The sequence below is a fragment of the Sparassis crispa genome, assembly GCF_003851025.1.
Source record: "Sparassis crispa DNA, contig_000004F, whole genome shotgun sequence".
In the NCBI taxonomy this organism is placed as follows: Eukaryota; Fungi; Basidiomycota; class Agaricomycetes; order Polyporales; family Sparassidaceae; genus Sparassis; species Sparassis crispa.
Genome location: NW_020939751.1, coordinates 1,871,699 through 1,899,686, shown reverse-complemented (window position 1 = coordinate 1,899,686; position 27,988 = coordinate 1,871,699). Strand labels below are relative to the sequence as shown.

General features: G+C 49.8%; 8 protein-coding genes across 8 annotated transcripts; 4 read left to right on the top strand and 4 right to left on the bottom strand.

The window, feature by feature from the left end:
- Positions 1–114: 114 nt before the first annotated feature.
- SCP_0506620 (GDP-mannose 4,6-dehydratase) lies at positions 115–1,877 on the bottom strand (the record flags this gene model as incomplete). Its single annotated transcript, XM_027758719.1, has 7 exons — positions 115–250; positions 303–401; positions 456–591; positions 644–1,171; positions 1,222–1,328; positions 1,689–1,716; positions 1,775–1,877. 7 exons carry the CDS (start codon positions 1,875–1,877, stop codon positions 115–117), a joined length of 1,137 nt encoding a protein of 378 aa, XP_027614520.1.
- Positions 1,878–2,400: 523 nt separating this feature from the next.
- SCP_0506610 (hypothetical protein) lies at positions 2,401–3,391 on the bottom strand (the record flags this gene model as incomplete). The annotated part of the gene is made up of 5 exons (XM_027758718.1): positions 2,401–2,765; positions 2,815–2,903; positions 2,950–3,002; positions 3,051–3,123; positions 3,180–3,391. The coding sequence occupies 5 exons, from the start codon at positions 3,389–3,391 to the stop codon at positions 2,401–2,403; spliced, it is 792 nt and encodes a 263-aa protein (XP_027614519.1).
- A 979-nt stretch (positions 3,392–4,370) lies between these two features.
- SCP_0506600 (hypothetical protein) lies at positions 4,371–8,696 on the bottom strand (the record flags this gene model as incomplete). Its single annotated transcript, XM_027758717.1, has 1 exon — positions 4,371–8,696. One exon carries the CDS (start codon positions 8,694–8,696, stop codon positions 4,371–4,373), a length of 4,326 nt encoding a protein of 1,441 aa, XP_027614518.1.
- A 712-nt stretch (positions 8,697–9,408) lies between these two features.
- SCP_0506590 (hypothetical protein) lies at positions 9,409–10,046 on the top strand (the record flags this gene model as incomplete). Its single annotated transcript, XM_027758716.1, has 4 exons — positions 9,409–9,561; positions 9,611–9,745; positions 9,802–9,894; positions 9,954–10,046. 4 exons carry the CDS (start codon positions 9,409–9,411, stop codon positions 10,044–10,046), a joined length of 474 nt encoding a protein of 157 aa, XP_027614517.1.
- Positions 10,047–11,667: 1,621 nt separating this feature from the next.
- Positions 11,668–14,395, top strand: SCP_0506580 (predicted protein; the record flags this gene model as incomplete). Its single annotated transcript, XM_027758715.1, has 5 exons — positions 11,668–12,003; positions 12,059–13,255; positions 13,299–13,374; positions 13,439–13,635; positions 13,691–14,395. 5 exons carry the CDS (start codon positions 11,668–11,670, stop codon positions 14,393–14,395), a joined length of 2,511 nt encoding a protein of 836 aa, XP_027614516.1.
- Positions 14,396–19,598: 5,203 nt separating this feature from the next.
- SCP_0506570 (hypothetical protein) lies at positions 19,599–21,703 on the top strand (the record flags this gene model as incomplete). The annotated part of the gene is made up of 7 exons (XM_027758714.1): positions 19,599–20,382; positions 20,434–20,562; positions 20,609–21,021; positions 21,074–21,325; positions 21,380–21,473; positions 21,536–21,615; positions 21,668–21,703. 7 exons carry the CDS (start codon positions 19,599–19,601, stop codon positions 21,701–21,703), a joined length of 1,788 nt encoding a protein of 595 aa, XP_027614515.1.
- Positions 21,704–23,025: 1,322 nt separating this feature from the next.
- Positions 23,026–23,576, bottom strand: SCP_0506560 (hypothetical protein; the record flags this gene model as incomplete). The annotated part of the gene is made up of 2 exons (XM_027758713.1): positions 23,026–23,262; positions 23,319–23,576. 2 exons carry the CDS (start codon positions 23,574–23,576, stop codon positions 23,026–23,028), a joined length of 495 nt encoding a protein of 164 aa, XP_027614514.1.
- A 912-nt stretch (positions 23,577–24,488) lies between these two features.
- On the top strand, positions 24,489–27,493 carry SCP_0506550 (Putative serine/threonine-protein kinase; the record flags this gene model as incomplete). Its single annotated transcript, XM_027758712.1, has 11 exons — positions 24,489–24,577; positions 24,626–24,750; positions 24,800–24,920; positions 24,984–25,485; positions 25,541–25,969; positions 26,022–26,109; positions 26,160–26,377; positions 26,440–26,679; positions 26,734–27,037; positions 27,095–27,238; positions 27,288–27,493. The coding sequence occupies 11 exons, from the start codon at positions 24,489–24,491 to the stop codon at positions 27,491–27,493; spliced, it is 2,466 nt and encodes an 821-aa protein (XP_027614513.1).
- Between the last annotated feature and the right edge of the window lie 495 nt (positions 27,494–27,988).

Here is a 27,988-nt window from a genome sequence, read left to right as displayed (position 1 = left end):
CGTTCTGCGCGAACTATGTGCAGGATATTGTACAAGTAGCACCAGTCCTACGGCATCTGCGGTGATTGAAGGTATTAAGCAGACGCTGCGAGGCCAACATGTGGAATGTCCTCTCTAGTTCTGGTCTTCTATGAGCGACTTGGCCGCCGTGAGGTCGGCCTCGACCATTTCTTTGACCAGTGAGTTGAAGTCCACCTTACGCTTCCAGCCAAGGAGGCGCTCGGCCTTGGCGGGGTTACCCAGCAAGAGACTAGAACGCAGTCAGTATTGGGGCGCGATCGGATAGAGAGCGAGCAACGTACTCGACTTCGGCGGGACGGAAATACCCAGGATCCACCTTTACGACGACCTTGCCGGACTTGGCGTCTATGCCCTCCTCGGAAGTGCCAGAGCCGCGCCATCTGAGCACGATGCTTAGATGCATATATGTGAGGCGCAAAAATGTAGAGACATACTGGATCTGCATTCCGAGTATGGCGAAGGACTTCTCCACGAACTCGCGGACGGGGTGCGTCTCACCCGTCGCGAGGACGAAATCGTCTGCTTGGGGTTGCTGCAACATACGCCACATGCCCTCGACGTAGTCACGAGCTACAGAATATGAGCCTGAATATACGCGACACTGCACATAAAGGGAACGCACCATGACCCCAGTCACGCTGTGCATCGAGGTTTCCGAGATACAGGCATGACTGCTTTCCAAGCGAGATGTCCGCCGCAGCGCGCGAGATCTTGCGCGTAACGAACGTGCGGCCGCGGCGGGGGCTCTCGTGGTTGAACAGGATCCCGTTGCACGCGTACATGCCGTACGCCTCGCGATAATTGATGACGATCCAGTACCCGTACAGCTTCGCGACGCCGTACGGCGAGCGAGGGTAGAACGGCGTCGTCTCGCTCTGCGGCGTCTCGACGACCTTGCCGTACAGCTCGGACGTCGACGCCTGGTAGAAGCGCACGTAGTTCGTCAGCCCGCACGTCCGGATCGCGTCCAACAGCCGCAGCGTGCCCAGACCGTCCACGTTGCCCGTGTACTCCGCCATCTCGAACGACACCTTGACGTGCGACTGCGCACCAAGGTTGTACACCTCCGTCGGCTGCACCTGCGCGATGATGTACACGAGGTTCGTACTGTCGCTGAGATCGCCGTAATGCATTTTGAATCTATTTGGCCCTGTGGAACCCCGTGAGCAAAGGCGCATGTAGCGCGGATGAGCATCATACGCTCGTGTTGATCCTCGTACAGGTGGTGCAGACGGCTTGTGTTGAAGCTGGACGATCGGCGGATGATGCCATGCACCTCGTAGCCTTTCGAAAGGAGTAGCTCGGTCCTGTCGCGTCATGTATTAGTTATTGCATTCTTAAGTGTGAACATCAGCAAAAAAAATCCAGCCTGAACCGGGACAATATGCACGAATCATATCGGACCAGCCGACCTTGTGCAATGCGCCATCTGCGGCCACAAATTCGCGACCTTGGACAACATTCACTCCCTTCTGGCGAAGTTCAGCCCGATAGCCAACCAAGCCTGAATCATAATCGTCTTTGTTTCTGCCTCCCAGACATCAGGAGTATGCTACGCCTCTCCACGTAGATAGTGAACAGCCCAACGCCGATAATAATCAATTCTTGTGTCACACGACGGCAAGATTCCTCCCAGGACCATCCCAAGCCCAGTAATGAACACTCACAAATACGAGCCATCCTGCCCCGTGATGCCTGCATCGGTCCCCCATCGTCAGCATTAATGTTTCGCTGGAGTCTCGTGCATCGTTACCTGAAATGAGCGCGACCTTGCGCTTCCTGTACTCCTCCGGCGACGGGAGATTGAGCTTTACGAGAGGCGAGAAGGGCGCAGGGACGTCGGGGAGGGAAGACATTCTAGTGTCGAAGATGGTGTCGAAGTTGCTGGGTAGGATGTCTTATATGCCTCTGCCGCATAAGCTCCTAACTGCTGGCGCGGTTCGTGGAGACTTGGCGCCGACCCGGACGCTAATCAGGCTACTGCGCGTGGCATTCATGCACCCGACCAGTGGTGTTCGGGGACTGTTTCACGTTGACTTACTCAATCTCTAGAACTTATCTTGAGACGGGAAATAGCTAGGTACAAGAACGTGGATGATGATGCAGCACCTCGGAGCGCGGTTGCTACACAGGAGACCATAACTGGAACAGCAATCTCAACATGGTCTTCAGGAGACTAGAAAGGAGTACCGGAAGAACGGATGCATCGGCGAATGAAAAAAGATCCAGGCACTGACGTTCGCCCCATGGGCCTCATCGTTCGAATATTAGGAGCACGGTAAGAATACTGATGCCAAAACCGAACGATGCAGAACAATAAACGTACACAGGCAGAGCGACCGAGAACTTGCAAGATATCGATGTGCACGAGAGCAGCTACTACTCTTCTTTCACCACCACGACCATGTCCTTCCCCAGATCGCCCTCAGGTACCTCTGCTCCAGGTTTATCGGCCTCTGCCTGAGCCATTGGCGCAGTGGGGAATGAGTCAAAGATGAGCGTCTCCGAGTCGCTGCGGACCATATATTCATTGGGCTGATGTCCCGAGGCATCGGCATCTTCCCCTGGCTGGGAGGCGAGAAGACTCTTTTTAGTCTCTTGATACCACTCGGGGACACCTGTTCGTGGTCCATCCTTGTTGATCAGCACAGCGAAGCGGAGGGAGAGGTATATTCCCATCGCACAGGCTGTGAGGAACAGGGAGAGAAAGAAGAGAATGGTAAGCGTGCCCACGAGGAGCAGGCCTGCTTGGTGTTAGTGGATTCCCCGAAAGATGGAATTGAGATGACCTACCTGATAAGAGGACTATTGTAGTTGCTACGAACAGCGCTCCCGCGAGCGAGAAGAAAATGCAGGAAGCGAAGACGAAGAGAGAGAATCCTCTGAGAGAGCGTTAGAATCTATGATAAATGACAGAAGTGCACTTACAAGAAAGAGAGCACTGGAAGGACACTGAAAGTAGAGAATACACCCAGGAATGTCTGTTACGAGTCATTAATTTCGCCTCGCACGCCATCCTCATGACGTACTGCAAGAATAGGCCGGGATCGAGAAAACTCCAGAAAGTAGTTGAGTGCAGGCCTTGCATACTCTTGCTCAAAGCTACCATCGAACTCGGTCAGCACAGGGTAAGTACCGCTCATAATTGGATTCCTTACTGCTTGAACGACTGACGAACGGCCGACGCGCTCTTGTCGAAGTACGACAACAAGTCCTGATCCGTTTGTTCCTGGTCGTAGAGAGAGATGGTCATGTTCTGCCTTATATCGTCAAAGTTTTTCAGAGCAACGCATAGCCCGTTGTCGGTGGGTACGGTGACTAGGAGAGACGCGTCTCGCAGAAGTAGGACGCGCTCGTCACATGATTTCATATGTAATGCCAGCAGGGCTCCCTTTTACAGACACTGGCTACTCAACGCCCGGCTAAATTGTCGGTGTCATGCCGTCTCGATCGACATGGCTTCGGAATAGGGCGTGGTTTATATAGCATATGGAAGATTATGCGGCGTCTATATTCAGACTCTAAGGAGGAAGTTTGATTTGTTGCGTGAATCCGAAGCACTTGCAGAATACATACTACTAAACCGAGGTGCGTGTTGCACTATTTCCTGTAATCAGCTATGTCCTACTACGATTATCAGACACAAGCCCGTGTACATTTTTTTCGGCTCTCAGTGGAAAACATCGGGAGTTTCATTCCTGTGGTCACAATGTCATTTTTTTGGTTACCGATACTAAGTACTGCCATCTTCTCCAAACTGCTAGCAATCGCAGCACCCGATCCTTATATTGCTGCGTGCTTCCGTGACACGTCATAAATAATGGAGTTCCTTTGAACAATATGATACGCAGCTTCAAGTTGTATCGGTTTGTCTTTCAAAAAATAGTTTCCAAAATGGAGTGATGTAGTTGACGTTGACGTTGAATTTGTTGGTCAGTGTACAACGTCGCGTAACGTGTAGAGATTACGAGTTGCGGGCTATGTAGAATAATCGTAGGCCTCAGTTCTCTTGTCCGTAAGGAACTGAGAATATATTGAAGCATACCTATGTAGAATAATCGTAGGCTAGGTATGCAGTCAGTAAGTAATCATAAGGTAATCGGCAGTTAATAAACTCACCCTCAGTTCTCTTGTCCGTAAGGAACTGAGGGGGAAGTAGTACGAGTACGCTACTTATGTAGTGAGTACACTATTGTTATGTATGATACAAGAGCATTCGAAAATCGTAGAATGGTCACTTTACTTTACTTATTGTCCATCTTGTTTAGAATCTCGATTACCTTTCCCGATGAGAACAAGAACGCCACGAAGGGCGCGCACGATGAAGTGCAATATCCCAACACGCCCTCTCAATTCTCGTGCAGCCCAATGAGGCGCGAGAGATGTTCGACCTTGATGCGCGGCAGAACCTTTGTGAATATGTCTGCCGGCATGTCTTCAGTACGGCGGTATTGCAGAATGACCTGGCCATTCTCGACGGTCTCGCGGATGAAATGAAAGCGGATGTCGATGTGTTTGGTACGTGCGTGGTAAGCATCGTCCTTAGCAAGGGCAATCGCCGACTTGTTGTCGCTGTGCAAGCGCACCGGGTAGCGGAGGATGTCAGGGTGGAGGACATCGGCGAGGAGGGAACGAAGCCAGAGTGCTTCCTTTGTCGCGTGAGTTATCGCGATGTATTCCGCCTCGGTGCTTGATAACGCGACAACATTCTGCTTCTTAGCAGACCACGAGACCGCGCCGCCATCAAGGAGGAACACATACCCGCTAATCGAGTGCCTGTGCTCGGCCGATCCCCAGTCCGCGTCCGAGAAGCCTTCCACGCCATCCGTTGTCTCTCCGAATGTCAGCCATCTCTCCCTCGTTCCTGCGAGGTACCTAAAAACCCTCTTTGCTGCTTCCCAGTGCGGCCGTCCTGGATTCTGCATGAATTGCGAGAGAGCCGTTACGGCGTACGCAATGTCGGGGCGCGTCCCAAGTGCCGCGTACATGAGCGAACCGATCGCTTCGCGATATGGTATGTTCTTCATGTCTTCAAACTGACGAGGAGTGGAGGGGCATTGGTGGATGCTGAGGACAGTCCCGGGGTCAAGTGGTGTAGTCAATGACTTCGCGTCCTGGAGGTTGAAACGCGTGAGAATCATGTCGATATACGCGCGCTGCGACAGAGACAATGTGCGCGCGTCGCGGTCACGCCGCACTTCGATCCCTAAGATCCAGTGCATCTCTCCGAGATCTGACATCTCGAAACGCGTGCTGATCTCTCGCTTGAACCAGAAAACCGCCGCCTTGGTGCCTGCAATGGTCGAGTCGTCAACGGAAAGCGCGATGAGCAAGATGAGGACATCTTCTTCATTGCGAAGCCAGAAGACGCAGTGGTCGACCTTGCTCCTGGTGAGTCCCATGCTGCCAAGTTCGCCAGAAATCTTCTTGTGGAACTGACGACCGCTCTGCTTTAGCCCATACAGAGGTCGCTTGAGCCTGCAGACAAGGTGCTCTTTCCCAGGTTCAGCTTGCCCAGGAGGCTGCCGCATATAAATCTCTTCCTCGAGATCCCCGTTCAGGTACGCCCCCTTGACGTCCATCTGGTGCAGCTCCCAGTCATAGCGTGCGGCGAGCGCGAGAATCAGGCGAATCGACGCGAGCTTGGCCACTGGGGCAAATGTCTCATTGAAGTCGATCCCTGGCACCTGTGTAAATCCCTGAGCCACGAGACGAGCCTTGTAGGACTCGATTTCACCTTCCGCGTTGTGTTTGATGCGGAAGACGAATTTGGATCCTACAATGTTAGTGTTCTTAGGTGGCTCGACCAGTGTGTATGTGCCATGACTATCAAGGTTTTGCATCTCCTTCGCTATTGCTTCCTTCCATTTCGGCCATTCTGTGCTCTGCATGGCTTCATTCAGAGAAGCCGGATCCTGTCTAGGAGTCTCCGTCAATGCTGGCATCGCGAAGATCGACTCAACTTCATCCTCGCTTTCTGCCTCAACGGCCACAGCTCCCATCAGGTCACCAGGTTGCAGACCTTTTGGGTATTTCGACTGGCTCGGGCGTCCGTCGGCGACACCAGATCCATCGTTCAATCGCTGGACATATGCGGATGCCTTGCGAACACGATGTCCTCTGCCGCTTGGTGCCTCAGGAGCTGGTGCTTCGGGAGGTGACGACGGAGGAGTTGGAGCGGCAGGGGTCGGGGGATCGATGGTGCGTGACGCCATTTCCTCTTCTGGCGCTGGTACTGACAGCGTTTTGGACACGCTCGGACCGCCTGTCGCCCTCGCCCTCTCGGGCTGAGTGTCGTCCGAAATGACTGTTTCATGGACGAACTTGACGTTTCGTTCCACGGTTACGCTGTGCTTGTCCGGCCAGTACACGCGGTACCCCTTGCTCTCCTCACTGTGACCGACGAATCGGCCCTCGCGTGCCTTGGAATCAAGTTTCCCGGCATCTTCGATGCGTACCCACACTTTTGCACCGAACTCGTGGATGTTGCCGAGGTCTGGGACTTTGCTGTAGCGCACCTCGTATGGTGTTTTTCCCTCGAGTGCACGAGTTGACGTTCGGTTCTTCAACCAAGTTGCGTGCATTATTGCCTCGCCCCAGAGACTCTTCGGCAAGCCTGAGGCAATCAACATTGCCCGCGCATGCTCCGGAAGTGTTCGATTGATACGCTCTGCAAGCCCATTGTGTTGCGGGGTGTCATGCACTGTAAGACGGGAGGCCGTGCCTTTCGCAGCAAGGTGAGCTTTGAAGTCAGCACTCATATATTCGCCCCCTCGATCGGACTGCAAGGCCTTTACAGTTTTTCCATCCTGTGTACTGAGCTTCGCCTCATAGGACTTGTAGGCCTGGAAGGTACCGGACTTCGCATGCAGCAGGTACAATTCGGTCCAGCGTGTTGCATCGTCTGTGAACGAGGTAAAGTATTTCTTCCCGCCTATCGTCTCAGTACGCGCAGGTCCCCATACGTCCGAGTGAACTCTGTCGCCTAGTTCTTTGGCGCGTGCACCGTCGCGCTCCTTCGGCACTGGGTGACGCGTGATTTTTGCCTGGATGCACGACTCGCATTGGTCCGTACCCGGCTTCGCACTGTCTGTCAAACGGACACCTTCGACTCTTCCTTCGCGCACTAGGCGTTCGGCGATCATAGGTGAGATATGGCCCATGCGACGATGAAAATCCATGACTGATGTCGTCACCAGTCCATGCTCAACAACATCTCCAGGTGGCAATAGAACTATTCCGGCTGTTGTACGTGCATGCTCAACACGAAAGAGGCCATTGTTTGACGGGATGCGGCCGACAATTCGTCCTTTGCTGCGGGAGATGATACGACACTCTCCTTGCTCAAAGATGGCAGAATACCCTGCAGCATCGGCACGCGCAACGGAAATGAGTGCGAAGGCTATATCGGGTGCGTACAGCACATCTTGTAGCATGACAGTTGTCCACTGATCACCATTTGGAACCTTTAGGGCGACGGTTCCCTGACCTGTTGCGTGGAATGCCCGGCCATCAGCTGCTGTGATTGGCTTTGGAGGGGTTGCCTCAAATGCCGTGAACGTGTCGCGATATGGGGAAATGTGACGTGTTGCACCGCTGTCATAGACCTCGATCCGGATGTTTCCATCAGCTGTGTGGCTATGAGCAAGTGCTGCACTGTCGAAGGTTGCCGTGAACGCATGCACGTCCGTGTTGCTGCTGACAGCTGTGTTTGCACTCGTGCCCGACTTGCCCTTATCGCCATCCTTCTTCGGGTTCTGGTTTCGCGGTCCTTGGCCTTCCTTTCCACCCCCTGCACGCCAGCACTCCGATTTCATATGGCCCCTTCGGCCGCAATTGAAGCACTCGATGTCTTTCGAGTTTTTCTGCCCCTTTCCTCGCGATGCAAACTTTCCGGCTGGTTTGACAAACAGCGCAGTCTCTGAAGTCTGGCCTTGGCTCCTGCGATCAAATTCCTCGCAGATCGCGAAGACAACATCATCGGATGTGAGTGTGTTCTTGGATAGACGTGCAGCGGTGGTGAGTGCCGTGAGGAGTGTGCCATAGGAGGATGGAAGCGACGTGTAGATGCATGCTGAGAAATCCGCGTCCGCCATCGCTGCGCCCATCGAAGACAGCTCTTCACGGAACTTGAGCATTTGATCAAGGTGAGTCCTGATGTTTGCTCCCTCGTCACACTTCATGTTCTGAAGCCGAGTCCTCACCGCGCCGGAGTACATCTCCGACTTCCCCTCGTACTCCTTCTGGATAGCACCCCACACGTCCGCGGCTGTCGGGAGCTTCTTCACGCGCAGAAGCAGCGCATCATTGATCGTCCCGTAGATCTGCTGCCGTGCCGCAAACTCCTTCTGCAAGAAATCGTCCAACTTGCTCTCAGCGGCCTCAACCTTTGCAAGATACTCCTCCGGTGTCAATGCAGGTTGGGTCGGGGCAGTGGTTGTCGTTGCTGCAGTGGCGCTCGGCACTGTTACTGCAGCGGCACTTGGCGCTGTCTGAGGGTATGGTAGGGGGTCAGGCGGCCGGCGCGCGGTGCCCTCGAGATGTCGCATCAAACCGCGAGAGCCCATGACGGTATGGATCCGTTCCTTGTATGTGATCCAGTTCGAGCCATCAGTGGCGAGCTTCGGAACAATGTTAAGGTGTGTATTAGTGGGGGTCTCGGTTTTGAGCGACATGCTGCCGGGGCTCATAACCTGTAGAGATTACGAGTTGCGGGCTATGTAGAATAATCGTAGGCCTCAGTTCTCTTGTCCGTAAGGAACTGAGAATATATTGAAGCATACCTATGTAGAATAATCGTAGGCTAGGTATGCAGTCAGTAAGTAATCATAAGGTAATCGGCAGTTAATAAACTCACCCTCAGTTCTCTTGTCCGTAAGGAACTGAGGGGGAAGTAGTACGAGTACGCTACTTATGTAGTGAGTACACTATTGTTATGTATGATACAAGAGCATTCGAAAATCGTAGAATGGTCACTTTACTTTACTTATTGTCCATCTTGTTTAGAATCTCGATTACCTTTCCCGATGAGAACAAGAACGCCACGAAGGGCGCGCACGATGAAGTGCAATATCCCAACATAACGTTACTGGATAGACTCAGCTGAGTAGTAGCTGTGTCCCTGGGATACGATACTCCCTGTCATTCACACTATTAAGGCATAGATTTGATACGAGGGCGCGTGACGTCATACTCACCGCCGGGTCACGCCCACCCCTACTAGATGTCCCCTCATGTACTATATGCGGCACGCTTTTGTTGGCAATCTCCCTCTCTTTCATGTACAGTTAGTTCACTGAGCATTTCCAGGATTATCTGGCCTAAATTACTCAGCTGGTGATTATTCCCTCGCTCAACTAATCGATACTTTCAACAAAGTCTACGACGATGCCATTAATTGGAGGCTCCAAACCGAGCGATCCTGAAATCCGGAAGGCGGAGAAGAGCGCGGCGAACGAGGCGCGCCATGAGCAGCGCAACCTCGAACACGCCGTCAAGGACCTGAACAAGGCAGAGAAGTCGCACGAGAAGGGCATCAAGGTGCGCGCGTAAGCTGCAGCGCTCACGAGGTGCTGACGTCCAAGAGCAGGCGGTAGACAAGGCGCAGCATGCACTGGACGAAGCGGTAAAGGAAGAGCACGCCACCGCGATGGAGCTCAACAAGGCAGAGCACAAACACGATACTGCCGTCGCTGATCATAGGAACGCCGTGAAGGAACTCGAGGTGCGCCACTTCTTGCCAGCGCCCCGCCGTCCTCGCTCACATAGCCGCGGTGTCAGTTAAGCAAGCAGCATGAGCAGCGGCTCCAGGAAGATGTGCTGCAATGCAGACGTACCATGGAGGAGCTTCGGAAGCAAAGGGATGCTAACGATGTCAGTTGTACACCTTGACGTCCTCATTCGATCTACTGATGGTGGGGTTCTATTTGCAGCGAACGCGCGAAGGGAAGCTGTCCCAACTTCACGCTTCCAGCACCAGAATCATCGATGAAGGGTCTTCCCGGGTGCCCACAGGCGCTGCTTGAATGGCCTCTGTGACGGGAGATGGTCCGTCTGGAATGCAGGGACCTACCGTTTGAGCTGTCGGAGCGAAAGGGTTGTGAGGCTTGAATTTTCCGTCGTGTCCGATACTTTTACGGTAATCAAGTGTATTGAATGGAACACGTATTGTCATGTACACATATCTGTACCTGTATACAATCAACTCAAGGCGTGCACTTCTCAAGATTAAACTTCAAGTTCCTGCCAGGATATACCGGGGATTTCTGGAAACTGCCATTGCATACAGTTTCATAACTCGTGATGTTTCCGCAGCAAATCTAGTCCTGTACGTGAAACTCCTGCTTTGGTTTCGTGGAGGTGCATGACAACATCTCACCGGCAAACGCCGGGCGTTGAGTAGAGTGCTGGCTTCATGAGGAAATACAGGGTTGCAACTTGCTGGCACTGACTCCTCCAAGATTAAGAAGACAGACTCAGCGACTGGGACCCGAAATTTCTAAGTATTCAGTACCTTGCTATTTTCCCAGTTAATCTTGGGTCAACATCTTGATAGGGGGTTAGTCAAACATACTCAAAGATGCGCCTCGGCACGACTTCTCGGTCCTTCCGCTGAGATTGATGGTAAATTTCCATCATCATGTCAATGGTCGTCTCTAACCTCACTGCTCGGAGAAGCAGCATAGTCCAATAGTCCTCTTATCTGTTCTTATACACACGTAAATGTAGGTGACTTCGCGGTGTGACAACGATGAAGCCCCAGTCTGCTGGACTCCTTCGCACCGAGCGACATATCTGAAGCTGTCTCTTACAGAACATGACCTGTTTTTCTTTTCTTGCCGACTTACAGGTGAGTCCGGTAACTCGGCGTGGCGATAGATTTTGCACGAATGGCTCAGACTGAGATCGCGAAGTCAGGTCGACCGAGCCGTTAGTGTGGATTGTCTGGAAGCCTCAAGTGGTCGCAGTGTCTGGTGCGCATTGCTAATTGACCGAATTCTTTGAGTCCCAGTGAGTCTTCGCCGGATATGTTAACGGGATGTTATCGCGTTCTTCAATCCCAGTGTCAAGATCTGGGCCTCGGTGGACCGATCCAAGTAACCTGTTGTGTCCAACATTCGCTAAGCCCCTTCCTTCATTCAGAGTGAAGGTATCAATGATAAATGTGTTCAGATCACGGCGCCGTTTTCTAACAGATCTAACTCATATGTTGCAGGTGATCTCGCGGCATGGGCTGCGCCACTTGTCTCGCAAAATATGTAGGAACAAAGAGAAAGGGCACGAGGAACAAAGCGACTTCCAAACGCGGTCGATCTCCAGGCCGTGGCTGCTGCGGATTGTCTTGCAAGTTCACGTGAGTTACGCCTTGTGCTGAGCGCCTATGCAGGCCAACGTTCAACTTGCTCCCTTCCAACGCTTGCAAACTTGAACTTTCGAGCCATCGCGCTCTACTCCTCACAAATTGAAAGAGGATAGCTCTACCCAAATTCTCCCAGTGAGTATATCTGAAATTGTTCGTCTTCGAGAGGTTGAAACTGACGAAAACAGCCTACGGTGGCGAGAAGACCATTGTTCGTGCAAGTTTGGGCGTACACAACTTGGCCAAGCCAAATCAAATCTCCGACATTTCAACCATTATAAATTACGATGTCATCTTCCGATGTATCCGACTCTGGCTGCAGCTTCTGGAGTGCCTGCTCTGCAGACTCCAGTGGCTCGAGCATGTTGTCAGCCACACCTCTCATTGCTAAGTCTTACAAGCAGATTGCTAAAGAGGCTCACCGCAGGGAGGCGAACAAGAAGAACCAACAAGCATGGGCGTCGGAATATCGTGGCAAGATAAATGAATACCATGGGACTATCGACTCGTTCATCAACGTTCTCGTACCTGCGAGCGAAGCAGTGTGCCCTCCGATGGACTGCTCTAGGAAATTCGACAAGGTTCCTGAAGACCGCCCCGAACCGTTAATGTATAACCCTCTGGTGGGTTGCCCTCCTGTGGCCCATGTTAATGATGGTCTGATTGTGTGGCCTTTAGGTCAATGGGTTCCTCGCTCTCACCGAAGACTTCCCAATGGCAAAGTCACTTAGGTTCCATGATAACAGCAACCACATGATCCCGTTCCCGTACATGTCGTGGGACCTTCATCATCACCGCACGAAACCCGACCTGATCACCTCCTACCCGGGAACGACCACCTCGCTGAAGGACCCTCATTGGAAAGATGTTGCACTGGCGATCGAAGTCAAGCCTGAAAGAAGCGACGACCCCATTAGCAGGTGGGCCGAGGATGGAGACAACACGATGAGGCAGCTTGTCAAGAATGGGCGGAATCTCCTCGTGGGCCACAGTGGCCTGTTTGCGTTCGTGTTCGGGATATTCGGCCACGAGGCACGCATCTTTCGGTTCGACCACTCGTCGTGTATTGTCTCACCTAGGTTCAACTACGTCGAGCGGCCTGAGCTCTTCCGGCAATTCTTCTGGAATTTCGTCAATCCTCTCTGCGACACACGGATTTCTGGCGACGACCCGACGGTAGATACTAAGATCACAAGGTCACACCTCCGATGGGTGGAGGACGTACTGGAGCCAGAGGATGTTCAAGGCTCCGATGCCGAAATGCACCGGTGGATTTCCGCAGACGCCGTGACCAAGGAAGGTGAGACGGTGAAGATGAATTTACTAACGGTCAAGCTGCTCTTTATCAACCCTTGTCTGTTCTCCCGCTCGACGACGGTATGGTCGGCGATCGATAAGGACGATATCAGTGGCAAGCAGTACGTTATCAAGGACTCGTGGCGGCAGGGACTTCGAGAGTCAGAAATGACATACTGTTCCCATATAATGAAGACGTTGCGGGATCGAAACGAAGAACCGTTCGGATTGGCTGTACTGCGGGCTGGAGCGGACCTCGGTGACCTGGAAGATAAGGAACGAATGAAGCTAGATGATCAAATCCGCGAACCCCTCGTGCCCGGGAATGCGCCGTCTGATCTTCCCGATCCGTCGAGCACGCCGCTCGCTCCTTCATCCATCTCGATGGGTGCGGATGATGCGGACCCTTTGTCCTCCCCTTTGTCATCGCCGCCTCGAACGCAAACATCGATGGCCGCTCCGGAACCAGACGAGCCGAATCCGTTTAACCCAGTTGTATCTCCACCTCCTCCCGCTTTCTTTGACTGCGCGAATCAGGGAAGGGCATCGAACTCTGTCGGCATTTGTCCGAAATCCGAAGTATGCGGAGAAGAACGATAGCAGGCATATACGATTGATTCAGGAGACGCTAGGCATACCTTTGTCAAATTTCTGTCGGACGAAGCGGATGGTCGAGGCGTTGTGCGATGCGATCAAAGGTAGGCATCGTTCTCTAGCAAAAGGAGGCAGGGCTGATTAAGTTGATGTGCATTCACGATATAGGTCACCGACAGGCATACAGCACTGGCATGTTACATCGTGACGTAAGCGAAGGGAACGTCTATATGATTGATGACATGCCGTATAAGGGATTCATCGGCGACTTCGACTATAGCAGTTTCCTGCCAGGTGTCCGTGATGGACATGATGACCCCACTAGACCCGATGCCGATCCGAATGACTCTCTGAAGGAACGAACGGTGGGTCCCACTGTCTGTATTTGAAGGATGATCTTGTACTCAATGCTACTTCCAGGGAACATACGCTTTCATGGCAGTCGAGTTGCTCAACAAGAGGCGTGTAATTCACGATGCACATCATGACTTGGAGTCCTTCTATTGGCTCCTCATCTGGCTAGTCCTCCGGCACACTTCGCACGACGATCCGAAAGGCGCGAAAAGATGTTCGCTGCTGTTCTTCCACGATGATGACGTCCTCTGTGGGGAGGTGAAGCGTGCGTGGCTGTGCAGAGACCAGTACCTCGGTGTTCCGGGGAATGCACCTTTGACATGGTTGCTGAAGGAGCTCACCATTCTGTGCGACGATTGTCAATGCAGAAGGAACGGTCCCACTGTGCATCTCACGTACAAGGCTGTATTGGAGAAGTTCGAGACGGCTCTGAGTTTGGATGGCTGGCCAGAGGACGATTGTGCGATTCCCTTCAAGCCCTACGTGGAGACTGAAGAGGTTGGCCATGCCGACCCCGCGAATGCAGCAATCGCTGCGGCGATTGCTGCGGCGAATCAGGCGGGCGAAAGCACGAAAGCACGAAGTCGGAAGGCCTCTATCAAAATTCAGGCCACGGCGTTAAACAAGAGCTCGAAACGAAAGTACGAGCCAGAGCCGCAAGTGGTTCAACAGGGGGTTCAACAGGGTGGCGCTGAACTTCGGAGATCCAAGCGTGCGAGATCCAAGCGTGTCATGTCGATGGGGTCTGCGCGCATGTCAGGCTACTCATGATCGGGGTTCAACGTTCAACGCCGTTAAATGTTTGTGCAATTATCATTATTCTCATCCCTGTTTGTTTTATCTTTCTGCGACTGTGAGCTCGTTGAAATGTACCGTCCCTTCTTATCTCTCGGTCCGTATCGTGTTCCTGTGTGTCATTGTTGTACTCTACTGCATCCTGTAAGGCTATACGCGGTGTTATCTGGACATTTCCTTCGTCATCGAGTGTAATCGCATCATTTACTACCAGTCACGACTATTACAAAAGGAACGACTGTCTTTCTGCAGGTAACTAGAGGTTGTATCTATGAGCCTAGTCACGACAGGCAATGGCCTCGGACAATCTATCAATGGAGGTAAATTGCAGAGATGTAATTGTCTTAGTGAGAATCAACTGTCCCTTGCACTGCACGGGTGGACGAAGGTCTAACTACAATGACTTGTCACTCGGAGGATAGTTTTACTATCCTCCGATCACCGAACAAAAACAGTGCTGTCACGACCTGGACAAGGTCATATTGTCTGACTATCAGATGTACTCAGTCAGATACATGCACGCAGGCATTTCTTTTTGAGCATATTTCATGCTGGATTGGTGATACATGTCTCTAATTACAGGGTTTTCATAAAACCTTGACATCACACCCTTTTTTCTAGTACACTTATGAGCTCTGGAACACATCCGAGAGTTCTGAACCTCCCTCGTATGGCAATGTGGTGGGAAACAGGATTTTCATTGCAACATGTGTACGAGAAAATGGGGAATGATGTAACAAAGGTGCAAAAGACTCAAGAACACAGATCCTATGACTCGTGGATATGCTTTGGAGGAGTAATTGTTTGGGTGAACATCAGATAAAGCCTCCTCACCTCGATGAAGCCTGGGATAACAGCTTCTGCAAGCATTCCGAGGCCAGATGTCGCGCCAAAAAAAGGTGCACAGCAAAATTTTATGAAAACCCTGTATGTTCCATGTACGAGGACCCCCGACAATTGGCGAGGATGCCTGATCTGGAGGGGCCCAAAATGTCCGTCAGCAGAAGCCATATTTTGGCTTGAAATGTCCGCGAAAACTCAGGCCTTAAGAGGTCATATTTGTCCGGGTTTTGGACCAGGCATCCGTGCACCGAAGAAATGTCCGTATTCCCAGATCAGGCCTAAGAAAGGCTCCAATTTTGTCCGTATTCACCCTCTGTAAAAAACGGGAAGTCCAACAAAGTCATATGTAGTCAAACAGTATACAGTCGTTGTCGCATTATAGTCTACTGCTAGTCACAAAAATTGTCAGCTTACAAATTGAGAAAAAAATGCCAAGAAATTTGTCATACAGTAGTCTGCAATAGTCAAGAGATCTGCTAGAATGTGTTAAAGCCTTCTTCTAGATCCTCTGCCTCTTCCTCTGCCTCCCTGGCCTCTCCCCTTTCTTCCGGGGTCAACCAATCAAGTCCTGGATGCTTTCTAAGCACATAGACAACAGACTTGTAGTTCCATACTCCAACAACATCCACAATTTCTGAAATTGGGGCAACTTTGATCTCATTAGACCACTTCCCCTTCCAAGTCTTCAATGGATGCTGTATATCATTGATTGGATGATAAACAGCTATTGCCTCTCCATTGAATTGGTAGAATGCAAGTGCTTCACCAAAAATTGGGGCTGTACTTCCAGCCAGATGACCCTCGAAGTAGCGATGAGATCTTGAGGGAATTTTGCCTTGGTGAAGCTCGCCCAAATGGCTGTTCAAGACAGCACCTTGACTGCCTACACGTAGTTTTCCATATCTTGTAACAATTGCATCAAGATTGAAAGCAATCTGCTGTGACTCTGAGATTGCTTGTAATTGTTGATAGAATACCGTTCCTGGTTTACGCTCCTTTTTGTTCACTGCAAATTTGGAAAAAAGCAACAGCTTATTGGTGTCTGGTTGTTTCGAAGTCGGTGCGAGTGCAGGATAGTATAGAAGAAGGGATTCAACAAGTTGTCTTTCCAAAATTAGGTTGGCCAAATTTGCAAATGGTGCCTTCTTGGAACGAATTTTTGAACCAAGTTCCCCAATAGTTCTTTCTATAGTTGCTTGTGAGCCAAGGCGTATAGAGCCATACCATTTGATGTGGATGGGCACATGAATCAACTGAAAAATGCATAGCCGAAATCTTGAAATTTTTTCTGGATCGACTCCAATGTATAGTGTCTGAAAACCTATCAGAAATGTCTTGATCATATTGTGAAGCCAGTGAATATCGGCATCGCTTCTAGGCCTGATTGTCATGGCAAACTCTACAATTTCCACAAATTGGGAAAAATTGTAAAGGACCATAGAATTGAAGCCCAGTTCCAATCCAATTGGAAGAATATACCAATGAAGCAAAGCCATCCATTCGTAGATTTTGTACTGGCTTTGTCATTTCAAATAAGGATCACGAACTGGTCCACAGAATTATGGAGAGAGTGAGGACATTGCTTCTGAGATCAGAGTTCCAAATAATGCTGCTTTCTCTTTGCTGAGATGAATTGGATCTTGAGGTGAACTAAAAGTAGTCCACAAATCCCATATAAAAGCCATTTGGTTTTCATACTGGAGGTGAAATGGATCCAAAGAATAGAAGGATGGATGTATGAATGCATGACTTGCTGCAGCTAGAGGCATACGAGAAATTCCAGTATCTCGTGTAATCACAGCTTGTTCTCTCTTTGAGGTAGCATGCAGAAGCTTTGCAATGGTGTCCCAATATTTTGTTTCAGTCCGCAATGGTAAATTGTCAAGATCATAGAAAGGGGTGCGACTGGGATTATATCTTGCATTATCTGGAGGTGATATAGGATAGTACTGTGCCTTTGCTCCTTTCTTGAGGCTCGAGCGTGCACCCTGTACTTCACTAAATCGATCACCATGAAGTCCAGAGTGTCCTGCCATTCTATTCATTTTTGCAGAGCCCAGCATATCTCCAAGGACCATGCAAAGAAAAGCATGGTGAACAAAATACGAGGAATCGATGGCATTCCACATCCAAATGCCCTCACTTGCCATAGCTAGATCTTCAAAGAGAGGTCGCAAAAAGGATTCAATGTCTCCTGGACTTTGTGGGCCTGGAATAGCCATAGGAATGAGAATGCGATGAGATTTATAGTGCAGTTCTGGAGGGAGATTCAGCAAGATCAGGATAAGGATCCATGTGTTTAAGTGTTTCTTCATTGTGAGCTGAGCACCATCTGTGGACAAGGCAAATGCAATATCTCGTGAATCCCGAAATAGATCCATCTGTGTATAATGATGGATGTGCACATTGGAATCAGTTTCAAACATATTAAATATATATATATAAGTAAAACCTACCTGTGAAGCTTCTGCAAGCAATTTTAAGGTCTGCTGTAAACATTTATCCCTATATCGTAGAAGTCTTGAAGTCTCCACATTTGCAAACATGGCCTTGATAACTGCAGTAAATGGGGTATAAAGCATCTGTGCTCTGGGCTTTTTTGCAGCTCAGTACCGTGGCTTTCCACAGAGTTTGTTGTCTCGAAGAAATGGACAGGTATCCATCTTTTCGAATTGACCAGTATAAGCAATGCAGCTTCGTGGACACATATTAATTTGCAGTGGTGTGGTGTCTGTTAAGGTTATTGCTAGCTTGTGGACCAAATATAGGGACAAGATATCCACTTGGGATGCATCTGCCAAAACATTTGCATGATAGTTATATGCTTTCACTGTTCCATTGGACAGCTTCCAAGCAATATAATGTCGAAGAGATTGAAATTCAGACCTAGATAAATCCCGTGGTGGAGATGCAGAGAAAGGAGGCTCCGAGGGACAGGAATATTTATTCAGGAGAGCTTTCTGAAGATCCACTCGTGCTTGAGGATATTGAAAATGAGCAGGCTCCACGATATCGTCTTGAGTCTCAGTATCACTTGAGTTGATACCACTTGTATCACCATCATCTGAATCTATATTACTTGAGTCAGTTTCTTGAATTTGAGGAGGAAATATACCACTTGTATCACCATCGTCTGAATCTATATCACTTGAGTCAGTTTCTTGAATTTGAGGAGGAAATATAAGAAGATTTTCATTCTCTTCCTCGACTTCTTCCTCAGCTTCTGTATTGGCTTTTTCCTCAGCTTCCTTCTCATTATCCTCCATATCTTCATCCACTTCCATAGCATATACCTCTTCCATATTTTCATCAACTAGATCTCTCTCCTCACTTATATTCAAACTGTCCTTAGCATTGGAGGCTATAATTATATTAGCTGTAAGATTTACCAATAACCAAGTAAAAAACATACAAGGATTCAAACTGTCCGAGTCTATAATTATATTAGCCGTAAGATTTACAAATAACTAAGTAAAAAACATGCAAGGATTCAAACTGTCCTTAGCATTTGAGTCTATAATTATATTAGCTGTAAGATTTACAAATAACTAAGTAAAAAACATACAAGCAGCCAATATTTCACTGGAAGCTTCTGATGATATGTTCCACAGTGTCTGAGTGTTCAAAGAAATACAGGTGTGAAGATGGTCGCGAAACTCCTCTGTGTGAAACAGATGTTCAAGCTCTTCAATATCTTTGTAGAGGTGTTTTCGAATAGTTTTGGGACCGCGTTCCTTGCCGGGGTGGCATTGACTGCACTGGCAAAGCATATTGTCTTTAGTCTCAGGAGTGTAGAGCTGGTCAGAAAAGTGTAATGAGATGTAGTGAGAGTCAGAGAACAAGAGAGCGGTACGGCCAATAGCTGTGTTGCATCCATCTGGTTACAACGTGGTCCATTTCCTAATTTGGATTGCTGACAAATCTCGAAAACTCAAACCTTGCGGACATGGCGCTCTCTGTGTTGGCCGCCTAGTAATGTCATTCCAACCCTCTAATTTTTCAGATTTCTCTACTAACTTCTCTCTGCCTTCTGGATCTGCAAGTCTTCATCAGTCCTTCACTGATCATGACATTGCAGGGCTCGAGCTCTCCAAACTTATGAAGAATCGCCACGTTGCCGACTTGTACACCGAGCTGCGCAGAACAAGTGCTCAGGTGATCAAGTTATCTGATGTACAGACTGAATTGATGCAGGTTATGCAAGAAAATAAGCAGTTGACACAAGAGCTGCAGGCCTTAAAGTCCGAGAAGAGCCGATCCCCAAGTTTTGTCAGGTAAGCTTTTCCCCTCACGTTCAATCCGATTAACCTATATACTACACAGTACTTCGACACTCATGCCAAGCGACTCTGTTTCGCATCGCAGTGGCATGATCTCACAAGATAGCAGCATTGTCTCTCCTCCTGTGCTGAAAAAGACATATCCATTCACGGTCCTCTGGAACAAAGAGGATTGTAAGAAGGACGATGATGTCCACATCACGGTAGCTAATCCTGAATGGATTCCTATGGATCAGGCCATTCGACACGAGAACGGTGACCTCATCTCAAGTGCAGAGTGGCACACGATTCAGACGACTGCACGCGTAGTCAAGAACGAGCTTCTCTCTCTTCCACCTCCTCGAGACCGTCGGTATCACAACATAAAGCGAACAAAAAAGGTATTCAAGGCTGCATATCCACGCGAATGGGAAGCAGCCATGCTGAAGATGGAGAAGCAACAACCGTTGCTCGCCCTTTGCTCAGACCATTGGAAGGCGGAGTACATCATTGGTCCTATGCTGCTCCAGCAGCACAAACCCGACTCCGAACTCGACAATGATGATGACGACGTTAGTCACATCAGCACTTCCACCACCAACACTCGTGCATCTGAGCATGGTGAAATCTCCACCTCGATGGCCTCGCAGGTCTCTGTTGCCAACAAGAGGCGCCGTGTCCACTCCACTTCTTCAAGCAAGCCAAAGAAGAAGCCTGTCGCGGGTGTGGTATCGCAACATGCAGAGGGTCGAACATCTGGCCCAGTGGCCACACCTGCATTGGAACCGCAGCTGAGTCTAACATCTGCCCCAGTGACCATGCCTGTGGAACCACAGCTGAGTGCAATCGGTAATATTCTCGGTAAGTAAATTTACATGGTCCTTTTGCGTTATTGAACCTCATGGTAAATAGCCCAAGTGCCTTCCGCGCCTCCCTCTGTCGTTGCCTCTGTCATCTCTCCTTCGGTATCTGGCCTAACGGTGAAAAGTGCCATTGACATCAGCTTCATCAATGTCGATCCGTCAATCGAAAATTTGATAGGTACGCTTCGTTCATCATTATTGTTTGTTTATTTATTTGCTTGCAGATGCCTTGTCCAGTAGCCATCCGGATTTAATAAGTGGTTTGGAGCTGCTCAATTCCATGAAGCTCACATTTGTATTCGACATCGGTTCTCCGACATCGGAAGTCATCACATTTATCGAGCGTATTGAGAGCGCTGATCCTAACTCACCCGACCTCTTGGAAGACGATCTTGGAACAGCGTGGGGCCATTACCAGTTTACAGCAGGCTCGATGACCTCCAGCTCCACACTTGTCTCATGGGATGGCATTGGGAGTGAGGCCACACGAAGATTAATTGCCGCCGCCATTAAGACGTGCAAGGTTGCAAGACATGTGTGTTTTGTCAGCGGGATCAAAACGAACACATATCTTAGCGATGCATACTTGGAGATGACAGTCGAAATCCTTTGGAGGCTCTGGAAAGCCGCAGGAGAAGTAAGTGCTATATTATCTTGGCGGGTGTTGCTTCTAAATATGTTCACTACAGCCTGTTGTGAAGGGGAAGGGCAAAGCTTTCACATCATCGGACTCATGCACCATGTCCACTGCTGACGCCATCGCCAGTATTCCTGACTCCTCTGCCGCCACTCTTACCCCCTCTGCCGCCACTTTGGTCAATGTCTCTCAGCCCTCTGCCGACACCGGTTTGTCCATGAACTCTGATTCGTGCCCTTCCAACTCGTCTGGTAGTGGCAAACCTATGGCCGACAGCAATTCTGACCCGCGTGCATATATCACTGTACATACATTTAGCCTTTACCGTTTATTTTCACTGATGTGCGCCACCGGATAGTCGCTCAACAGAGATGAATTGTTTGAATGGATCATCGATCGGAAGTTGGCGGTCAATATGAAGCTTGGAAAGAAGAGTTCCTCCATTAAGAAAGGTAAGAATTCTCTTTTTTTTTACCTTCTGTATGACTTGGTGCACTCATTTTCGTGTTTACAGACAAGCTTGTATCAATCATTCTGTCCGCCGAAGCAACCGCCCAGCCATCTAAGGCAGAAGTCGATGTCATCGTGCAGCAGGTATGATACTAGTCCCATTCTTTGCATCTACTTCTGACGCTTCGGTTCGCAGCGCAAGCTTAAGAAGATGGCCACTTCAAAAGTTTGAGCCTCATCGCGAGGAGGGGAGGGGCATGTCGCTGCTGTGTCGCTAGTGCCAAATTGTTCTCATTTGTAGTAACTCTGCGTGATGAATTCATGACTTTTGATGACCTTTGATGACTATTTCGATGAAAGAGAGTGACTGGAGTTTGACTACTTTATGACTGAAATTTGACTACGGATGACTATGACGGACTATTGTTTGACTTTACTTGGTGGCTGCAGTGTCGTTACCGCTCCCCAACTCCAGACTAATTCTCGACTTTTTGTAGACTAAACCTGACAAAAATAGTCACAGGCTGGTAGCTAAAACACAAAATTCTGGCCAAATTGACTAGTACACGACTATTTAATGACTCTACATGACTTAGTTGGACTTCTCATCTTTACAGAGATTCACCGATCAGGCCTCAGGAGACCTTACATTTCGTCGTAAAGAGTGTGATATCTCTCCATAGCCACTTAGAACTCCATGGAATGCAAACGTCAACTCATACTTTCATCTACTTCGCCCGCTCCCTTCCCCTTCCTTGCCGTCAGAATCTTCACGCTAGCCAATATACCAGATATCAATGTAGGTGTAATCAATTCACTGAAGATCCGTAAGCACATGGGGCAATGTCGAGCATACGAAGATCCGGACTGAGCCGGTGATTGCCTGGAAGTAAGCGTAAGAAGTAAGCCGATGGAAGGTGAACGAAACGATGTTTGCAGCAAGGAAGACACATACTTGAGAAGTCAACATCTACGAAGCGGCGAGTTGGGTCCGAGCTGCCCTTCCAAATCGGTGAGGCCAGGTCCGAGCGCCTTCCATATCGCCGGACGGCATCGCCGGCACCATAGATAGGTTCAGCTGGGGTCAAAATTTGTCCGAAAAGGATCAGGCATTCACAACGTCCAAGCCTATATGTCCGGGAAAATCCTCAGGCTATCCCGGGGTCGACCCCCTGATTTGTCCGTGAAATACCAGGCATGAGGCTCTCAAAAGTTCAAAATTTGTCCGTAACTGGCTCAGGGACCTTCCCCAATTGTCGGGGGTCCTCATGTACGACACGAAGTAGCTTGATCTGATCTCCGCGGAAACACGCAATAGACATACGTGAAACCTAGGCTCATAGATACAGCCTCTAGTTACCTGCAGGAAGACAGTCGTTCCTTTGTAATAGAGGCTGAGATCATTACCGATGACCCGCTGAGAAGTCCCCCGTGGGAAACCGGACTTTGAACGATGCCGACGGCAATTCGACGCACGAATCTTTAGCGCTCAAGTCGCGTGCAGCCACAGGCGCGTCTTACCTGTGTACAAGCTTCGCGTGCTGTAAAAAGTTCTCATGGCGACGGTGCTTCGTCAACGAAGAACCAGCAGACAAGACTCTTGACAGCTTGCTGCAACAGCAGGCTACGAACGCGTTTTGACCGGAGCATTTGAGGGCTCATGATGGCAAGACGAATGTCCTCTCCGCTGACAAGCTCGGCCAGAAGATCGCGATTGTTGTGGTATGCTTCTCTCATAGTGTCTTCGTTGATAGCCAGTGCACGAATTCCGCGGCTATTGGCCACAGTTTCCTATACTCAAGGTCAGAATGAAACTACTGTCGGTGTGCTTGTCAGCACGACAGTACCTGCTGCAATGCTAGCAATTTAGTAGGCACAATCATGAGAGCTATTCCTATCTTCATCTGGGCTTGTGCAGCCAGTAGCGGAGCATGCATAACCGTCGTCTTCCCCTGGCCCGGCGCGATGACGAGGAACAGATCCTTGCCGTGGATGAGGTCCATGCCATGGCATAGCTGGAAATCGCGAACCGAGGGAACTCCGCACTTCTGAACGATCAACGACTCGAGCCATTCTGAAGAGCCTTCTGCAGGTATGATGGACATAGAGAACGGCGTGGATTACAGCTACGTAGCATACATACAGAGTTGACGCGACTGACATCTCTGCCACCGACGCGTTTTGGGAATTATAGTTTAGTGCCGATGACGCAGCCGTCCCTTCCGCTGTCTGGCACGTAGCTCAAAAACTCCCACGGGGGACTTCTCAGTGGGCTCCCGGATAATGATCCTAGACTACGTGAAACCCCGAAATTGGGCCCGCAGGCCGGACCTTCGATCTCGGACCCCCGAAAATGGTCGAAAAACCGGTACAACTTACATGCAGAACATCCCCGAGAAATCCCCTAAAAATGGTTCCTGGGAGAAATTTTCCCGGAGACCCTCAACTTGGAAGGATTTTCCGGCGAAAATTCGTTTTGAACCGCAAATGTTCGATCCCATTTCCCCCCGAAACCTGCGAAACCCCCGAAAATGACTGTCCTAACCCCCGAAAATGGCCTCCGGCGGGATCGGAGCTCTAAGCGAGTTACTGGAAACTCAACGCGTTGATAGTCACGTGAAAGACACCTTCCTCAATCGGACAGCCTAGCAGTTCAACGTCAACTTCAACGCTTGGTCTGTCAGCTTCTCTGCACTATCAAACACGGGCCCCGTATCTGCGCTAACTAGTCTACGTGAGGTTGTAAGGGACGGTTAGAAACGGTGCTGCTGCTCTGACCTAATTTTACTCTCGGTTGTGGCTTCAACTTGAGTGCGTCCTCATCCTGGTCAATAAGCCCTTAATTCTGTGCGGGACTCGGGGCGGTGACTGTGCTGCCGGAAGTGTTATAGATCTTTTACGCTGTCTGAATCTATTTTTTTCTTCTCTAAAGCTGTTAAACACGCGGTCTATTGGTCATATCGTCTCTTCAGAACAACCGCGTTACAGCACCCTACGCTCGTGAAACGCGAAGACGTATGGGAAATGCCCAGTCTTTGACTCGCACCAGCGGTGCTTTGGACTCATTTGTGGCCGAGTTGGGAGGCGATATGGTGTACGAGGGAAGGTATGTGGATCTATCTCTTCCTGTTACTCTGGCTTACAGCTAGGTTAGTTTGGGGTCGGCACGATTTCTTAAAACCGTGAAGTGTCGGCACAAGAATGGCTACCTAGTGGTCAAGATATTCGTCAAGCCGGACCCGGGACTCAGCTTGAGGAAGTACCACAGACGACTGAAAGGTATGTGCAAATGCAGCCGGAAACAGGGTCAGCCCTTGATTATAGATAGTTGAGCGCGAGGCTCTTTCGGACATTGCCAATGTTTACAATTACCAAAACTTTGCGGAGACCGACAAGGCCGGATATGTAATCCGCCAGTGGGTTGCTAGCAGCTTATATGATCGTATCAGGTATGTACATTCTACGGATAATTTATATCTTAAGGTAACGAATCTATTGTACTCTTCTCCAAGCACTCGCCCGTTCTTGAGCATGATTGAGAAGAAATGGATAGCATTTCAGCTTCTGAATGCCCTCCATGACACACGAAACAGGAAAATCTCACATGGTGATATCAAGTCGGAGAATATTCTTGTAACGTCATGGAACTGGGTCTACCTCTCCGACTTTGCTTCCTACAAGCCTACATATCTTCCTCTAGACGACCCTTCGGACTTCTCATTCTTCTTCGATACATCTGGCCGCCGGACGTGCTATATAGCTCCGGAGAGATTTTATACCGCCGCGAACAACCCAGACATCAGCGCGAAGAAGTCGCGACTTGCTCTGGAGGATGGCGAGGGTAGGAGGGATGGCAAGGTTACTGAAGCTATGGATTGCTTCAGTGCGGGATGTGTCGTCGCCGAACTCTTTTTGGAGGGTGCACCGTTGTTCACCCTCAGCCAGCTGTTCAAATACCGCGAAGGAGAGTTCAGCGTCGACTCCCAGTTGAGTACGATTGATGAAGGTGTCAGGGTGAGTGGTCAGGCATTATGATTGACTCCAGTATTTTGCTGAGACAGCAGTCAAGAACTTGATCAAGCAAATGATCGCAGTGGATCCGTCTTCAAGACCCACATTTGATACTCTTCTGCACACGTCCCGGGGAACTGTCTTTCCTGAGTCCTTTTACTCCTTCCTTCACAATTACGTCTCATCTGTGAATGAGACGCATACCCCTCTTGCCTCCGCAATGTCGCCGGTCAACCCCGCGTACCCCAGCACCCTTTCCACCACGACCTCAGCTATCAAGCCACCATCGACACAACCTCCTCCTGGAGTCGTCGTCAGTGATCAGTCTAACGACCCCCTACCCAGTGACTCCGATCACAGAATGGACCGCATTTGGGCTGACTTCGAAAGTGTGGAACCATATCTTGCATCTGATTCCGGCGAAGACACAATGACGGACGTGAAGGTCGATTACACGTCATCTGTAGTATCATCAAAACCATTTCAGGTGAGTATCTGGACCACAATGTGGAGTAGGTTTCGAGGTTGATTGCTTGCAGGATGTGCTCCCGGTAGAGCTGTACATTCCAAATCGGGAGAGTAAACTTCGCAGTGCCTGGTCTGCAGGGAAGCGCGCCGCTTCCGAAGGTAACGAACTTTATTACACACGATCCTTTCTCTTTCTCATTTGTATTCAGATGGTCCAGCTCTCATTATTCTCGCGCTTGTATGCGCCAACATCCGCAATTGCTACCTGCCGAGCTCCAAAGTCCGCGCGCTAGACGTCTTCCTTGCGCTTTCATCCCATCTCACCGACGAGGCCAAACTTGATCGGATGGTCCCGTACATCGTAGATCTTCTTCATGATGATGCCGCTGTCGTGCGCTCTGCAGCACTTCGTACGCTGATGCAGATAGTATGTATCTTTGCACAGTGTGCTGACCTTCTGACTTTGACCTGACAAACACTACGATCTAGCTGATGCTGGTGACCGTGATCACTCCGTCTAATGCAGCAATCTTTCCGGAGTACATCATCCCTGTAATCGCGCATCTCGTCCGCGATCCTGAGGTGTCTGTGCGATGCATGTATTCGCAGTGCATCGTAGCGCTTGCAGACACCGCCGTTCGATATCTGGAGATGGGTCAGGCATTGAAAGCCCATGGCACGTATAATTTATCAGCCGATGCACAAGAATACGATGAGGCGCACTTCGAGGTCCGTCTTCACCCCGTCTTCCACTCTGATGCATTCATAAGACGTTATACACAGGTATCCTACGATGCAAGCATGCAGGATCTCCAGAATAGTGTCCAAGAGCATCTTGCGACGTTGTTGGTCGACCCTTCCAGTGTGGTCAAACGCGCAGTACTGCACAACATCTCTTCGCTCTGTATCTTTCTGGGAAGACAGAAGACCAACGATGTCCTACTGAGCCACATGATCACCTACCTCAACGACCGTGACTGGCTACTCCGCTACGCGTTCTTTGACAGTATCGTCGACGTAGCCGCTTGTGCTGGTGGAAGAAGTTTGGAAGACTACATTCTTCCCCTTATGATTCAAGCTTTATCCGGTGAGTCTCGCCTTACGGTGTGTTGTTATCACATTGGTGATTTGATCGTATCATCAGACGTTGAAGAGAGCGTGGTTGCGAAAGTGCTCGCCTCACTCACAAGTTTGTGTGAGCTCGGCCTGTTCCAGAAGATCAAGATCTGGGAGCTCATGAGTGCCACGCTTGGCTTTTTGTACCATCCCAACATCTGGATTCGACAAGGTGACTTCTCCGTCCTAGAATCATTCGCATTGTATCTGAGATTTATCAGCCGCCACCGCTTTCATCGCTTCTGCTGCGAAACATCTGCCCCCTAGTGACGTTTGGTGCATACTATATCCATCTCTCAAGCACTTCTTGCGATCAGATATTCGTGACGTTGACGAGCAAAGCCTGTTGACTTCCTTGAAGCCTCCGGTACGTATTGTGTTCGTACTCGATTTCCTGTTAAACGCTGTAGTCATTGCATTCTGTTAGCTTCCAAGGCAAATATTTGATGCCGCTGTGCAGTGGGCCACGAAGGCTGACAAGACACATTTCTGGAGAAGCCACCGATCAACGAAGTCCGAATCTCCCCGAGAAAGTATGACTACCGTGCGTCAATCAGGCAACACAAATTCACGAGCAAGATCCGAAGAGTTGAGTTGAATCAGTTCAAAGCGTGGTGCTCGCTATTCACGCATAGTGCGTCACAGAGACGAGGTACAGATTTCCAAGTTGCAGCAACTTGGCATGACTCAGAGCGAAGAGACTAAGTTGTCAGCAATGCGAGACTACATACTCAAATTAGCGCGGGCCACATCAAGGTATGTAATGCTGCCACTTAATCAAGTCAGAAACTCATTCTGTGGTTCAAGTTTTTCGTCTCGCATTAGCGTAGAGGTCGACACGGAAAGCCTGAAGACAACTAGTGCCATCGAGCTACAGAAGTTGGCAGTAGTCCCACAGACTGTATTCTTGAAAGCACCGAGA